General features: G+C 44.6%; 3 protein-coding genes and 1 long non-coding RNA gene across 4 annotated transcripts in view; all 4 read right to left on the bottom strand.

Annotated features, from left to right (window-relative positions):
- The window catches only part of LOC107223437 (hypoxia-inducible factor 1-alpha), a 56,307-nt gene extending 50,243 nt beyond the window's left edge, over positions 1 to 6,064 (bottom strand). The window contains exon 1 of the mRNA XM_046745161.1: positions 5,677 to 6,064. Within this exon, the coding sequence (XP_046601117.1) occupies positions 5,677 to 5,738 (62 nt within the window). The 5' untranslated portion in view covers positions 5,739 to 6,064. The remainder of the gene's footprint in view (positions 1 to 5,676) is intronic.
- Positions 6,065 to 6,207: 143 nt separating this feature from the next.
- On the bottom strand, positions 6,208 to 7,137 carry LOC107223435 (mitochondrial intermembrane space import and assembly protein 40-B). Its single transcript, XM_015663114.2, has one exon. The coding sequence runs from the start codon at positions 7,135 to 7,137 to the stop codon at positions 6,664 to 6,666; it is 474 nt and encodes a 157-aa protein (XP_015518600.1). The 3' UTR covers positions 6,208 to 6,663.
- Positions 7,138 to 7,206: 69 nt separating this feature from the next.
- LOC107223436 (ribonuclease P protein subunit p14) lies at positions 7,207 to 7,896 on the bottom strand. Its single transcript, XM_015663115.2, has 2 exons — positions 7,703 to 7,896; positions 7,207 to 7,504 (listed from the first exon to the last, which is right to left on the bottom strand). The coding sequence occupies exons 1-2, from the start codon at positions 7,723 to 7,725 to the stop codon at positions 7,207 to 7,209; spliced, it is 321 nt and encodes a 106-aa protein (XP_015518601.1). The 5' UTR covers positions 7,726 to 7,896.
- A 5,638-nt stretch (positions 7,897 to 13,534) lies between these two features.
- LOC124295371 lies at positions 13,535 to 14,620 on the bottom strand. Its single transcript, XR_006905303.1, has 3 exons — positions 14,380 to 14,620; positions 14,093 to 14,256; positions 13,535 to 13,655 (listed from the first exon to the last, which is right to left on the bottom strand). It is a non-coding gene; the product is annotated as an uncharacterized LOC124295371 (long non-coding RNA).
- Between the last annotated feature and the right edge of the window lie 1,792 nt (positions 14,621 to 16,412).

The raw sequence follows: 16,412 nt of genomic DNA, 5'->3' as shown, positions 1-16,412 counted from the left end.
GGCGTGATTTTTCGATAATAATTAATTTATACATGCGCCCTGCACCTCCGACGTTTTTAACACGTGCCAGGTACGATTGGACGTTATCAATGAGTGGCAGGTATATTTTCGCCGCCACTTGCAATACTTTTAAAAATCATTTACCGTGATGTTTGATTATCAGATCGAATGTGTTTATAACTACAACACTGAATGGCATTAAAATTCCGGTTTTATACCCAATGGCACTGGAGTGAAACGGAACAGGATAAAAACAAAAAGTCACCCGTCTGGTTGCATTGCCGGTTATTCAGCATATTATACTTACGTGGAAATGTTGTAAATTATCGGTGTATTTTATACTTAAATGCGTAGATGAAAATTCGGTTTGCGACGAAAAGTCCTGTCCAATGTCAATCTTGTAATTATACAGCGAATACGAACAAGCCCAATAAATAAGTCACGTAGCGTACCGAATGTCGAAAAATAAAGTGTGTCTTCGCAAATTGCGATCTTATTCTTTCCCTTCTTCTCTTCTGCCCCTGACTCGTAACGCGTGCATTCGTACATTGCGGGAACGAATCGTGCATAATATATCTTGTATCGGCCATACCAGTTCCTCGTTACATCTATTCGAGGTAACGATAATCCAAGGCTTAATTCATGATCTAAGTGTACATAAATCAATCGCCATATTGTACTCGTGGCCATACGACTTGTGTCTTGGTAACATCCGCATGCCGTTTATACTCTGCAAGCAAAATAAATCGCGGATATTGTTGCATACCTATAGTGAAATCTTCAACGAGAGAGATATTTTTCAAATTTTTATCTCAACTCTTGGAAGTGCCCCAAAGAGGGTGGATTACCCCACTTAAAATACACGTGTCTCGGACACATTCTTAGCATATGTTTTATTGTAAGAGTAATGATGTTCAAAAAAATTTGTAACTGCGAGGTTTTGGCAAAGTACGCTTGCATAATAATATTCAATTACCGTACGTTGGATTGATTATTAAAACATACTCCTTTAATTGTCAACATTGTGTTTGAATTTTCAGAGACTTCATCTGCGAAAATGCCTCCAACGAAGGTGTATTAAATTTCAGTCAGATTTTTTTGACAGTGTACTACGAGGAGAGCGAGAGAGAGACAGAGAGAGAAGTATAAGTAGAGAGAGAAAAGGAGTAACAATTATCCGCGAACAGCCGTGCAGTAAACCTTCTCCGAAATTTAGGTGAATTATTTATTTCGCGATGGTCTCGTGGCCTTGGACTTGTCCTTCTCTCGGCGACGTCAAGATGTGCTCGTACACGCGTTGCATGCATCCATATCATCGCGCTCACCGCATTTAAAACAGCAACGCGTATGTCAGATCGAACTTTTCGAGTCTCTTTGTCGCTGTCCGTAAGCGCCGTGTGTGGGAAAAGGGGAACGAATCGAATCACGCGAACTTCGTCATCGGCGCCTTTTTTGTCAACTGTCCTGCACGACGATAGGAGAGGCTAATGAAATGAACAAGATAATTTCAACTCGCGACGCCTCGAATGATCGTAGGAAAAATTTTGCATATTATCGCGAAATACAATGCTCTCAATAGAATCACTCTCTCCATAGTTCTCAAGAGTAAAGTTTCCCCCTCTAGTGCCGCAGCGGCACTATTGAGAGTGCACTGTAATACAAATGATATTATCATTTTTCAGATTCTCGAAAAAACTAGAGGTATATACGGTACGTTCGCATATCTTGCGGTCGATAAGATGATGTAACAGGTCGAGTCTCTGGTTGCTCTAATAATTACAGTGCCGTAGAGAAGCAAAAAACGATGACAATCGCGTGTACGATAAACTGCACCACAGAAGTCACGTAATCCAAATAATCGCAAAATATTATTGCCTTCCTCTTCCTTCCACACCGCTCCTCTGAAGCACGTTTATACACGTTCTTATTTCACATGGCAATCAACAAGCGCGACAGTGGCATGAAACTGTAGTTGGTGTAACGTTGACGTTCGAAACATCAGGGAAACAAATTATCATTCCGTCACGTTAGAATGACTTTCGAGGAGCTGGTTTTGCAAAATATGAAAACGCGATATCCGTCGCGATTTACTAAATTTCCGACAATTTTGAGGGTGCGGAGTAACGATTCTTCCCAAACACGCGTCGTTACGGTAACCTTACTAACTTGATCCTCACACAACAATGGCATCGTACTTGGAATAAAATGAAAACGATTTTATACACGTAAACAAGATTCAAGCAGGACGGGGAAGAAAAGGTAATAGAAACATGGATACATGACGTAGGCAACAAGCGGTAAACAACAAAGAAGTATACATATATCGCAGTAGAAACTAAACTCCAATCAGCACCAGCGAGGGAAACAACAACATGCATATATCAGAGACCCTGGTGCAAATAAGTGCATATTCACGCTTCGGCCTACGGGCAAAAACGACTTATTGCTAGCTAGTCACGCGGTGAATAGTACAGTTGTCGTGGATGGTTTTATTACACATATTCATTGTTATCAGGGTTTGCTTAGATCGCATCACCTATACTTAAGGACGCCAGAACGAAACGAAGGCGAACTTTGTCCTGCCGATTATATGAGAAATAAAGAATACATTGCCCTAGGTCAAGGGTGTTAAATACGGTAAGACGCGATTTCGTCATGACGTCTCGATCGAAAATACACACGCACCCTAATCGCTCGCCAATGAAGCGAAAGCTATTCTCGTAGTACGGTCGAAATTTTGAAAATATTTTTATTGCATACCCAATACGGTAATTACCGTTAGGTGAATCAAGCGAACACACGCAACACATCCTTTTCCATTACAGCGAAGCGCTGCGCCGTATCGCCACTCTGTCGAAATTAGGGAGCTGACCGGCAGAATTCAATCGGATCGAAGACTATGCGAGAAACCGATACTGAAAAGACCAGGCGAACGCGTTATTGCGCTTTTACAGCTCCACGGCATCGGGGCACGTTATTAGCAAATGGAAGACAAAGGGAGGCGATAAAGTGTAAAGTACATGCGGAGAGCGAACGCGGTTTTTCTTCGAAACCCGGCGGTGAGGAGTAGTCCAGCCCCTCAATTCCATCTCGTGTATGAAGAAAAGGAAGAAGATACGAAGCGGGAGGGGAAGATAAGGTGCAGCACTCGGCTTCATTGACGTCACGAGGGCGAGGAACAAGTAGAGAATAAACAAACGGGGAAAACTGGAGAAAAAAAAAAACAAACAAAGAGGCTTTTCGGGCAAAGGGCTAGTTTCGTCAGAGCGAACTATTGTCAGGGTGTACGATTTTGAGCAAACTCATTGGAGTTTCCAATTTTCGAGGCTCGATGAAACTCATCAGAATCAAAGGTGATTCGGACGTTTGTGAATACATAACGGATTGGTTAGTCAACAGCCGAAAGTTTCGTTCCTTCCTTTCCGGATGGAAGAAAACACAGTCTAAAGATCCGTCTGTTGTACTCGCGGCTTGTGCGTTTCCTTTCGCAAAACAACGGCCAGCGTCTGTGTCCAAACTCTGACGTAAATCCCGCGGTAGCGACGTGACCTGGATGCTTTACAACGCAGCTTATACCGCCGGAGCATCGAATTACCATGGTATTAATAATGGCGATTTGCAGGATTATGTATTTGGGATTATTTTTATGCAAAAGCGGACGCAGCGCGAGAGGCGGATACGAATGCGACGCCAAGCTGTGTTAGCGCGGAATAAGAAAATGACGAGTTTCAGGATCCGCGGACGACAGTGATTTTTCAAATCGAAGTGGAATGCGGAAAGTTTGTCGTTCTAGTATGCGGCCAGACTAATGTTTAAATAATAGCCGGTCATTAAATCATGCACCCCGCGCATCGTTGAGACGTATTCGAAGTAAACAGGCGAGAATTTTGTGATGCAGGTGAAGATAGATAATGATTCGGGGCGTCGATATGGGATTATTATTCCCGAGGCATGTATCTCGAGTCAGTAAGGGCAACGCAACGCGGAGGCATTTGTGACGCAGGGTAGTTGGTCGCTTGGCGTGCATAACCGAGTCGTAATACTCGAGGCCTCCTCAAATCTAACAGCAGCTAACGGCTGCTCGACCTACGGCAGTGGAAATATTCCACATCGGCGAGTAGTCGCCGGGGAAGCAACGGCGACCGCAAGGCAAAGGCAAGGCGACGCGACGCAACGCAATGTAATCCAACGCAACCGCGTTACGACATTATAATCGAAAAGGTAACGAAATGAAGAAAAAAAAGAAAACGGAGTTCGGTGATGATGGATAATTTAATTTCCATAACGAGGCATTGAGGATGTCAAGGAGGGTGTGGTTGTTCGAGGAATTACACAAAATAATCGATCCCGATCGTTAGCGTATGAAAGAACGTCGATCTGCGCCTCCGCCGCTTTCGGTGACAAAGTGCGCTCCCTGACTTATAGCGACGATAGTTGACCGACCGCAATCGTTGTTTAACGACTTCCATGCGCTGTTGTTGATCCCTGGTAAATAGTTAATTCGTTCGACTAATTGACGAAAGCGATTGTAGAGAAACGGATAGCGCCCTCCTCTTTAATACATCGCATAAGGTACACGCGTTGCACGTGCGGTACGAAATTATCGAGTCATCGTTACCCAGCTGCTCGCTCGCTCGCTTGCTTCATTATCTTAATCTACACGCTTTCCCGCAGGAACATCGGCGATGCATGTGTGAGCGTGAGATTTCGAAAGAATTTCGCCCAGGTAGATACGTACATGCATACGTGCTCGATGTTGGATGATCGTCTGTGAGCGCCATTTCGACAAACAACGAATCCCCCGTTATACAGGTATATTATTAAGAATCAACAAGCACTTTCTACATACCGATCTCTATGTCTGAGCTGCAAGAGGTAAGGACGACAGATATTTTTAGCCTCGAGTATCTCTGTTCTCGGACTTCTCAACTATACGGAGGTGACAATAGGGATATATTTACGGATTAGAAAAAAAAAACAATGAAATTATACGCGAGTACCTAACGAGTGGCTAGATTTGTTGGACAGATAAAATTACAACTCGGCCCTCCCTTCACACTGCCCGACGGCATCGGTAACAATGGAATCCGTATTTTTTCTCCTTACAGATAGGATTTTTTATGAGTTTTCAGAATCGAAACCCACTGCAAAAATTCGCAGAGTCAGAGCGGAGGTCAACGTTACACGGTCGAACGGCAGGCGCGGGTGTGCTGTCACGATAACGCGTATGCGTGCTTTTAAGATGAAAGTTTTTGGGAAATTATTATTCAGGTTACCGAAGGTGGGTACGAATCGGACGGAAAACATCGCCCCGCGCAACGGTCGCCGTGCCCAGGCCAAAGTCGTAAAAAATTAAAGGGACGGGGATATCACGCGAGTTGGATAGTACACAATCACGTTTATACGTGTAATCGTGCCCGAGAAATTCTCGGTTACACGCAGTACGCACTCGCGAAGAATTACGATCAGCAGAAGGGAGACAAGAGAGAGATAGAGAGATAAAGAGAGAGAGATGGATGGATGGATGGAGAGTGAGGTGTGTGCTTGCTCCTCCACGCACACGGTGTTCGCATCGTTGCATCATGTGTCGCAGGTGCGAAGAATCGTGAGATGGAAAAAGATCGACTCGTCGAAAAAGCGGGCATTGATTGAACAGAAACTTGTGCAAGGACTCACCGTCGCTTTTCCTTCGGCTTGGTTCGCTTATTGTTAGACTCCATTTCATCGACCTGGCGCATGCCAAAAAACTGAGCGCCCACGTAGAATACCCGACACTCTTAGACACTGCCAAGGAATGCACACGCGTATCCTACTCAACGTGCTCAGGTAATCACACCGATGCGGTATAAATAACACGCTTTAACCACGTCACTGTTTCGGCCCTCACTAACCAACGATCCTGGTAGGAAAATACGGGACGGGGAACTTCGTTGATTCCGACGTGCTCGGTAAACTTGTTAGGGGGATAATTTGACGTCACATGGCCGCCACACGCTGCGTCAACGCCAACGACGGCAGAACCGTCAACTACTTTCTACCTAACCGAATCCGGCGCCAAATTCAAACGGCGTTAACGGGACTTGGAGCGTTGTAACGAATCGGCCCCCCTGCTCTTCGTTTATTCTACATTTGAAACAAAATGTTACTCTCACGGTTTACTCGTATATGCATAAACAGGAATCACACAATTACACATGAATAGCAGCGTTCGTTGGGAAATGTAACAGATGCAGCGCTCCATTTTTCGTTTATTCGTGACATAGCAGTACCATAGAAGAAAAGAAATGATCGCAATTTCACGCAACAGACAACTGTGCGTGTTACAAAAATGCACGTAAGAATGATAGATACAACTATTGAAATTCGGCACACCATATGCTTTCGAACGATTACAACTGGTAGTAAGTGAAAAGAGTTTACTGTTCCTCTACGATAATATTCTACCGCTTTCTACACCAGGGATACAAAACATTGCCGATATTCTAATCTATTGGTTAAGCTTCGATATCTATCGACGGCAAGATGAAATTTTGTACAACTGTTTGATCCACATGCCTCGAAGATATATCGACCAACAGCCGATTGTTTAACGAAGGAATTACTAAATTGGCAGTACATAAAGTAACAATATCTAACGTTGTCAATAATATGTAAATACATCTCTCATTTGGACCCTACCGAGTGTTGCATCTCGTTTTTACTACCACTGCTCGCTTCGATCCCATTCTCATCGCTCTTGCTTTCTCTACTGTCCTTTATCGGATCTTCAGAGTCTTTGCTAACTACCGCCTGACTCTCAGCCTGACCAAGATCGTCGAGGTCGGCTTCCTTGTTTCCGTACAGCGCAGGATACTCGGACATGCAAGTCTGCATGGTTTTGAAAGCGTCGTAGCAATCCGAGCCCTTTGGCTCTGCGGCGGAGTAGTGAAAGCAAGAGAACGCCTCTCTGAATTCAAGACCACAAGGGCCAGTCGCCATTCCACCGAGGCACGGACAGTTCCAGTTTATTTCTCCGTTGGCCAGTATCAAACCGGGACTTGGCTCGGGTTCGGGAAGATTCACTTTACTGGGAGAGGCGTGATCCTCTTTGGAGGCAAATATTATTGTGTCCTTACCCTCTTTTCTAACAATCGACATGACTAAACGACGATTGATTTAACCTTAAATCTATGACTTGAAAAAACTGAACAATACTACCAAATTTACTTAATGAACAAAAGTCCTGCTATCGGCAGCTAGAGATAGAAGATTCGCAGACGCTTTATGAACGGTATAAACGCAAGGCTCCCCTTCGTAGTCACTGGCCAACGTTAAAGCGGCTCTCAGTCTAACGTAGCTGTCGGATTGACAGCGAAGGACGAATCTGCGGTCGCTGACGTTGTACTTGAGTATATCTACTTGCGACTTGGCCCCAACAGCTCCGAATAATTTTTTCACAGCCTGCATAACATGCTTCTTCAAAAATACCGCACTTATCTCACGGTTCGAGTCGTTGGGAAGTTCTCTGTAAACGAAGAGAATAAAAAAAATAGATGTTAAAATGTTTACGATCCCTAGTGAGGTGAACGGAGTTTCTCCTCGCGACCGAGGAGCTGCATTCCGTGTCTTTCTTTATTTTTTTTTTTCCTTAATTCAAGGTTAGATCCCGATCCGGGTTAGGTTAGTACTACGATAACGTGCGAGAAATCAATGGCATACTAACAAAGAGACGTCTAAGTAACGCATGATACACAGTAATAATCGTTGGCCACAATTCACTCACATTGACGGCAGCGTAAATCGTACAACGATTTCGAGGGAAATTTACTATTCCTTGATAATAAACGGCAGAACGAGAAGTTAGCAATAGTTACGGACGCACCCGTATCACCGTCGACCATTCGCCACGCCGGTATGGCCTGCAGGCTGGAATTCTAGAACTTCGGTGTTGCATAACTACGCCGCGTGGTTCAACTTGCCCCCCACAGATGCCGTTTCAACCCGGCAGAGATTGAAACGATCTCGTGTATGCCCGGTTGCGTCGCGTGGTCGTACAGGCGCAAAGCGACCTACGAATTTCACTTCATAATCTGCCGGATCAGGCTCGATGGAAATGGAAATATTAGATTTTAACGGTAGAGAATAGGTACTGTATTCCAGATACGCGAGTGAAATTGCTCGCAAGAAGCAAGGAGCGTGTGCGTCATCGTCAGCCTGAAATAAATCGATGCAAACCATGTCATCCATCCGTACATGCATAACGCCTACTTCGGGTACCCTATCTATGCGATATCGTTATATTTGGGAGACTCCTTATAGCAAGAATACCCTTTAGCGACTGAATTTCCAATGGTTATCTCTGCTGCAGGATCGTACACGGTCATCGCAAGAATGAACCGATTGCACGTACGCGTACGATACGTGGTAACTAACACACTAGCACGGTGCGTATGATTATATAGGTATGTATAACGTGTGTGGTATACACGGCGGGGCGGGCTGAAGCATAGTAAGTTTAAGCCGCTCTGATTGAGGGTCCGCGAAAGGATGAGTGTAAGTAATAGAACGGACGGAGCGACATAACGAGGTCCATATATCTCGGCGCTTATCGGTGAACAAGTTTGCAGAACAATCCCTCGACTTGGTCGGTAGGTAGGTAGGTAGGAAGCTGGTAGGAAGGTTGGGCCGGCTCGGTGACGCAGCGCAACGCGACGCGACGTAACGCGACGCAACGTAGCGCAGCGTTGTTACGGTTTGGTCTGGCAGGCAGCTCCCAATAAATTATGAGCAGATCCACAAAGCGGTCTCGAGGGGCGACGCCGGCCAGCCTCCGCGTCCGCCTGCATGCCCGGGTGAAATCGGAGGGCAACGTTGATAGATACGCATTGGGCATCCGTTATTTTTTATTTTTTTCCTTTTATACTTTTTTTCACTTTTCATATCCGTGACAGTTGGCGAACTTTCGAAAGGGCCCCGGAACAGCCAGGGAGCCGACCATGGGGGAAAAAACGCACATCGGTTTCGCGTAAGTTCTACCTTCTTGTATTATCTCCGAGTCAGTCTATAATAAGTTTAGTCTTTGGTTAGACAGAAATTACCGGATACGTAGAACGTTAAAATATATGTATTTGTGGTAAATGGATCTGTGATAAATGTGTCCGCGCAACAATTGACGAGGTTACTCCAACCGAAGTAGAAGGTTGGGTCAAGAGGACCCCCGAAAGTAATTCGACCAATGCACTGGTATTAGAGGGATACAGAAAGGGAGAGAGAGAGAGAGAGAAGGGGTCACGTTTTATGTTTTGGCGAAGCTCCCGCCTACGCGGATCTCTGCATGCATGGAGGAAATACCGCCGAGTTATCTGCGGCGTACGGGAGACGGGCTGATTTATTAACGCAAGGAGAAACGGACGGACAGACGGACGGACGGGCGGAGGAACGGATAAGCTGAGTAGGTGGGGTGGGTGGGTGAGTATATACCTACGTCCGTACGGGAGTGACGTCACAATGCGGCGGCGGAACACGCACGTTTGGCTACCTGCTACGAGAAGAATGGAGCGTTGTTATACCTCGGTGCTGCGCGCAGTCGTCTTTGTACGGTTCGACACTAAAAACGAAACAACTAAAATGATAAGAACGATTCCCCGCAGTCACGTTCCTCGACTTCGCGTTTGTGTTTGTCGCCAACAATGGTGGCCCGTACCCTGCCCGTGTACCATTTAGGTGCGTAGACAGTTATAACTAGGTGAACTTGACTGGCATTGGCGTTGTGCACCGCGCGCTCCTAGGATGAGAGTGAGTTTGCGCCAGGAGAGCAGGCGTTAGCCGAGGGCAGAGTTACAAAGTGTAATCTTCTGTCGAGTAATACCGAGAACTCTCCTCTGACGCAGCATCCCGTCGTCTCTACTCCCGGGGCGAGAGCGGGATCGAGATATCCGAGAGATCTACGGATCGCATTTTAAATGCAGGATGAAGCGAGGCTGTGCTCGTACACCCGGCCGTTCGCCGCGCCGCTCTGCCCGCTTATCTCATTCCTGGGCGCAACTAATTTTCATTTTACATTTCTAAAAGGTAGTTAATTTTATTTATTTTAACCGTCGCAACTCGAGGGTGCCCGGCCGAGCTCTGGAGATAGCCGTCCTCGAGAGGATCGGGGAACAATTGTCCATACCGAGGACTGCGAAACTTCCTCGGAGTAGGCGACGCGACAGTTCTTTACCAGGGGATCACAAAGTTCAAAGCTGAGCAATACCTGGGTTATTTAAATTACGCCAAAGACACTCACCACCTCCCTTCATCCGTCTCTCAGCTCTCTTCGCCGTTGTTGCCACTCGTCCGGGTCCGAGGAGGGGGAAGTCGGAGGCCATCGGCGCGGCTCACCGGCTGTCAGTCGTCCGTCAGCGTTGCAGCGTGCATCAAGTCTGCGTGGCGAAGAGAGAAATCAGTCGTTGGTCAACGCCGCGGGCTGCGTCTGGAGTCGGAGCTCAATAAGCGATTGCCTAATATGAGCGTACGCGATCGCTTGTGCAATTACGGAGGGATACGAGCGACGGTATTTGGCCCGATATCGCCGTCGCAGGAAAATCGCTCCGTACTAGCTCGTCTAGCCGTGACAGATGTAGTTGCCAATTTCGGAACGTGCCAAAAGCCGTTCGATTTTCAGCCATCAAAGGGGCACAGACCTCGTTCTCGCTATTATACAACGCATAATGGACTGCACGGTTCTTTCGTACAACGTGACGTCGAGAATTAAAATCAGTTTCCAATTCGGCAACCGAAAGGTTCTCCGCTAATACTCGTCGCTCTTCAACACCTCGACAGACGAGACTGCAAAAATCTCCTCGACGCGGCTCGTGAATATCGGATGTACTTCAAGTTCCCGATTGGACTGTCAGAGTCGTGCGACTAGGACCGTCGAGCATACTATACTCAAGGCTCATGCGCGTACGCCAGCTCGGCGCGCGGTTGTATCATCAGACGCAGCTGTTAATGGTGAAATATAAAGCCCGGGTCTTCCGCCGCATGCATATGCAGGGAATCACGTAGTAAGCCCGATTCTCCCATTCCCCTGTCCCCGGCATCGAAAGAATTCCTGCATAATTACACCGCAGGACTCGTAGGACCCGGAGGACCCGGAGAACCCGAGTTAAGCGGATACGGGTTGCAGAGAACGGAGATAAGGCGAGCAGCCGCCGGTGACGGTCGGTGTCCGGTTTAGGATCAGTGCCGTGCCTACTTATGCTCCTCTCTCTCTCTCTCTCTCTCTCTTTCTCTCTCTCTCTCCCTCCCTCTCTCTCTCTCTCTCGGCTCGCCGGGAATCTCCTGCGACGAACTTCTGCCGCTTTAAGCCCTACGCGTCGGAATCGTCCCGTAGCGAACGAGCGGTGCATCCACGCCGGCCGTGGTAAGCCGTGATTTTTGAGTTGGCGACGCACGCGTGTTGCACGCCTGGATCCGTGTAATCTCTCCCGGGCGAGCCGAGAAGGCGCGTGGGAATGCGGCCAGCGAAACGAGACCCCAAAGACGATATTGTATAAAGTGCGTTTCCCGGGGCTGCAACGGCATCCAGACTTGACGGCCGAGAGGCACGTACGTATACCTACATGCGGTGAGCCCTCGTAAGTGCACGGCCTCGACTGCCCTCGGCTAATCCACCGGCCGATAGACGCCGACTCTGGCTGCCTCGTACCGTGCGTGCGTGGCAGTGCCGAACCAGCCGGTTGGACGATCGGCCCTAATCTCCTCTGACAATGAGCTCGAAAGAAATGCGGACTGACGAGGAGCATGGATATCAGCTGTTACGATGCGATGCATTCACGTCATGCTTATGCGGGTTAGTGTATCGCGGTGCACTGCGGCATTGACTCGGATGCTGCAGCGAGGAAAAAGTAAGGATCTTCTTATGCCTCAGGGTAACGTGATCCGCGCCCCCCTGCGAGCGGCGCGGCGCTGAAGACTTGAAGAGAATTCTGCAGCCCCTCCCCCTCCCGCCGAAATCTCGGGAGGGGAAACGAGAAACGACATCGCGACGATTAAACAACCCGGTGAGGAGATAAGGGTCCGTACTAACTCTTCGGTCTGCGTGCGGCCTAACGACGCCGCATGGTACACTGTAAAAAATTTGGTGTCAAAATCAACACCATTTTAACACCACGCGTAGTCCCGAAAAGTCCACTCCGTTGGTGTGCATGCTTGGTGTTAACAGACGGTGTTAAAAGTTTGGTGTTCCGAAGTAACACCGATTGCAGTAACACCCGAAACCTGACACCTTCAGAATAACACCAGAGTATTGACGCCCAGACAATTATGACACCATAAAAATCAGCACCAAGGAATTTGAACCCTGCGAAATAACAACATCGAAATGGACACCATAAGAATCCGCACCGCTGAATAAGCACCTTGCGAATGAACACCAGCGGATTAACACCCTGGCAATAACACCAAAAAACTGACACCCAGTTGATAACACCAGAAAATTGACATCCGCAATATAGCACTATAGAACTTACACCCTGAGAACAACTCCAAAAAATTGACACCATGGTAATAACACCAGAGAATTGGCAAACCGACTATTTTTGCTTATATGAATATAGGTATATGCATATATGACACATGAGGTAGGGTTCAAAAATAAAATACAGTGATTCATAAGATAATCCAAGTCAATATATAATTTCTATTACATAGGTAAACACCTTACATGTGCTTTCAAATATATACATATATAAACTTATTTTTGCTTATACATATATAATATATATAACCACATGAACCTTAGAATAATCTTACATATTATATATTTGATATCAAAAGTACAAAACTTATTTTCTCTTTAACAACAAATTGGCTAAATAATAATTAATCATTATTGTTTGTACTTTCCGTTCTGCGGGATAGGAACTTTTCAATACCGTATGCATTTATATGAACATATGAATTGAGTGACACGAAACGGCGTAAAAACTAATAGTACAATATACATATAGATTATAATTATGATAATGATGAAAATAGTAGCATATAGGTACGTTTAAAAAATATGACATTTCGGCATTACGAACGTAATAGTTTTGTGATAACTTTGATGAAATTCATAGGCATACTTATGATCCAACAGATTGAGATCGATTAAACTATAGGTCTTTATAATTTTGGGTTCGACTACAAAAGCATGGTACTCGTCACTAAAATATTTTGTTTTACATTTGGTACAAATAACGAATGGTACATTGCGATGTACAAAGATATGAGTGATGACCTGAAATACGGGTAGATCCGTCTGTTCATCAATATGGGTTGCAATTGAAAATCCGACTTTATAAAGAAATCCAGAAACTACTTTTTTAACCACGTATATTCTATCGGATGGATTAAATTGAAAATCGCTTCTCGCTAACAAAAATTCAGCTATAAAATTGTCATACCTATCAAATTTGCCTCCGCCTGTGCCAATAAAATTTCTTTCTTTTGTGTCTTAGGACAGGCATTGCGGAGGAAGATCAACTGTCCTTGCGCACTTTCCTCATTGTGAGGGTACACATTTTTGGGGGTCGAACGTTTTCTTTCTGCTCAATTTTAACTTCTTTACTTGGCACCTGACGACGTCTATTGAGGGTGCGCAGTCTCCAGGAGATGTAACCTGACCGGCCTTCAGGGTCATAGAATATTTTCTGAAATTCAAATCAGTAAATGCTAGATAGTTTTATTAACACATAAACAATTCGCTACTGTATATGGTCCTGTAAAAAATATCGGGCTAAAGTTTCACTTATATATAGATAAAATATGTTAATTCAAAATTCTTTTCAAAGCCAATGCCGACTAGAATGTGGCAGTATTTTATTCCAATTTAATAATTTATTTCCAATAAATTCACCAAATGGAGATAGGTTAGTGTACATCGAGCGTTTTGGTAATTCAGTACGCGGAATGAAATGATAATGCTTGGTTGGTACTCAATTATACAAGTCAGCACCAAATGGTTTAAAATAACACCATATAGCGTTGAAAGAACCCTAGATACTATTCAAAGAACACCAAATAGTGTTAGATGAACAGAAAATAGCATTTAACGATTTATTGGAAAATATTATTTATTAACACTTACCTGTAATAATAAAATCATTCTATTCCAAGGGCTTGCCATTGGGAGTGAGCACTTTTATCCATTTAGTCTCCCCGTTGTATCGTCCCTTTCGCAACTGGAAAGATGTCCCGGTAACAATGTCACCACTATCCGGTGCATCCTGCACATTTGCTGCTTGCTGCGCACTATCAATCAACACATTTACCATTTCAGGGCCATCCATATTAAGCAAAGTCGCGGTAAAAACATTAACAAAATCTGATTCCGACATAATTAGAACCATACACGAGGCAGACAACACGTTTTACCTGAAATGCGAAGCGACTGCTTGTAAGCGCGCGTGGAGGAAACTGAGCTTCTCTGACTGCGGGCTAAGGACTTGCGGCATGTTAAAACTTGTACGCGTAAGAGCTTTCGACATCAGATTGACACCATCGGTGTCAATTCAACATTATATCGGTGTCAATGCAACACTGTGTCGGTGTACACGCAATTCTGTGACAGACTTGGATTTTGAGGTTGACACCATCGCCGTCAAACCAACACATTATAAACAATCGACGGTGTGAACTTCTATAAAACTTCTATAGACTGCATTTCGGTTTGGAAGCAACACTATTTGGTGCTTTTTAACTTCCCGTTTCTCCATTTTCGGAGAAAAAAGGAAATTATTGTCATCACCCCGAAAATGAAAAGTTAGGTGTTCACTAAATCTTGACGTTTCAAGATCCAGAGAATCATCTCCGACCGCTTTCGGACGGACGACTGTGTGTGTGTATGTGTGTATGTATATACGTATCGGATCAATTTTTTTATCCGACGATATCTCAAAAACGAGGCACCGCATTTCAATGATTTTGGTCCCAATCGACGCGGCTTTTCAAAACTTAGAACTGATTAGATTTTTGCTTTGATCGGTTCAGTACTTTTTGAATTATTCGAACAACAAATCTCCGAAAAATAAAATAAAAATATCCTGAGAATGGATCAACGGATTTGAATGAAAATTGGTACCATGAGATTTCTGGGGTCGTTGATCACGAATATGGGATCAGATTTGCAAAATCTAAAATGGCGAATCCAATACGGTGGAATAAAATCTAAAAATATTCGGATTTTGGTAGAAATTAGTAGTCGGAGGTTTTTTGGGTCACCGATAACAAATCCAAGGTCAGAATTCCCAAATTCATAATGGTGGATCCATTATAGTGGTTCAAAATAAAAGAAAATCATATTATCTTCATGTAATATGGTATCCAAGGACTTTCGACACATCAATCACGAATCTGAATTTGTAGTTCGAAATTCGAATTGGATATTAATATTTTTTTATTCCGTCAACTTGGAACCTGCAGTGTGATAACGGGAAGATCGAGGGCTGGCTCACGGTCAGCTTGTTAAACACACGTAACTCGTCATTTTCGACACCATATAGTGCTAAATTTTGAATTAGCGAATAAATGTTGCCCATATAATATATACTAATTTATACATACATGCGTATAATCTGATATAATCTTATTGGATCAAATTCGAATTGTAATTTGTTTGTTTTTATTTAATTTTATCGTGTTAGGGCGGACTATTTTTTTCCCGAGTAATCTCGCGCACGGTGAGATATAATCACTGAATACAATTTTGAAGTTATGTGCGAAGATTTCCGACATCTAGAGAGTGAGTATACCTCGTACCACAGACGAGGCTCATTGTGACTATGAGAATTTTTATTTTGAAGATATACTAACTTCTGAAGAGGGTAAATCAACACCTTGATCATTCAAATTGCACCGAAATCTGTCTGTTTGAGTAAAAAACTGCAGATGGTGTTGATTCACGTAAGATGACATCATTTTTAATCCCAACAACATTGCCGGAGTATTTCATAAACTTTATTGGTGTTATTCGTGACACCGAAATTCCCAGCCAATAACACCGAGCTTGCTTACTAACTTCTGAAGAGGCTGAATCAACACCTTAGTCATTCAAATTGCACCAAAAGGTGTCAGTATGAGTTAAACACTGCAGATGGTGTTGATTTAGTTAAGATAACACCATTTTTAATTACAACAACATCGCCGGAGTCTTTCATACACTTTATTGGTGTTGTTTGTGACACCGATATTCCTAAACAACAACTCCGAGCTTGTTTACACCGCAAATTTTTTACAGTGTACGGTGAATTTTTCGGCAATCTTAATTCTTCATTTCCCGCAGCTCAAGGACGGCAGAAGGGGACGGATAGCGGGAAATGATCACCGCGGCTGCAACTATGGCCAATTTTTAAGAAATACCCATTCCGCCACGGAATTTGCAAACAGCGGTGACGCGTAGAGCCTTTCAG

This window comes from Neodiprion lecontei, chromosome 7, assembly GCF_021901455.1.
Source record: "Neodiprion lecontei isolate iyNeoLeco1 chromosome 7, iyNeoLeco1.1, whole genome shotgun sequence".
In the NCBI taxonomy this organism is placed as follows: Eukaryota; Metazoa; Arthropoda; class Insecta; order Hymenoptera; family Diprionidae; genus Neodiprion; species Neodiprion lecontei.
The sequence above is the reverse complement of the archived record's forward strand: the minus strand, read 5'-3'. Positions and strand labels throughout refer to the sequence as shown.

Coding starts and splice junctions, on each gene's coding strand:
- LOC107223435 (XM_015663114.2), bottom strand. CDS start 7,137: ATGTCGATTGTTAGAAAAGAGGGTAAGGACACAATAATATTTGCCTCC.
- LOC107223436 (XM_015663115.2), bottom strand. CDS start 7,725: ATGCGTTACTTAGACGTCTCTTT. Junction 7,505..7,702: donor CGTTACTTAGACGTCTCTTT/GTTAGTATGCCA, acceptor CTTCGTTTACAG/AGAACTTCCCAACGACTCGA.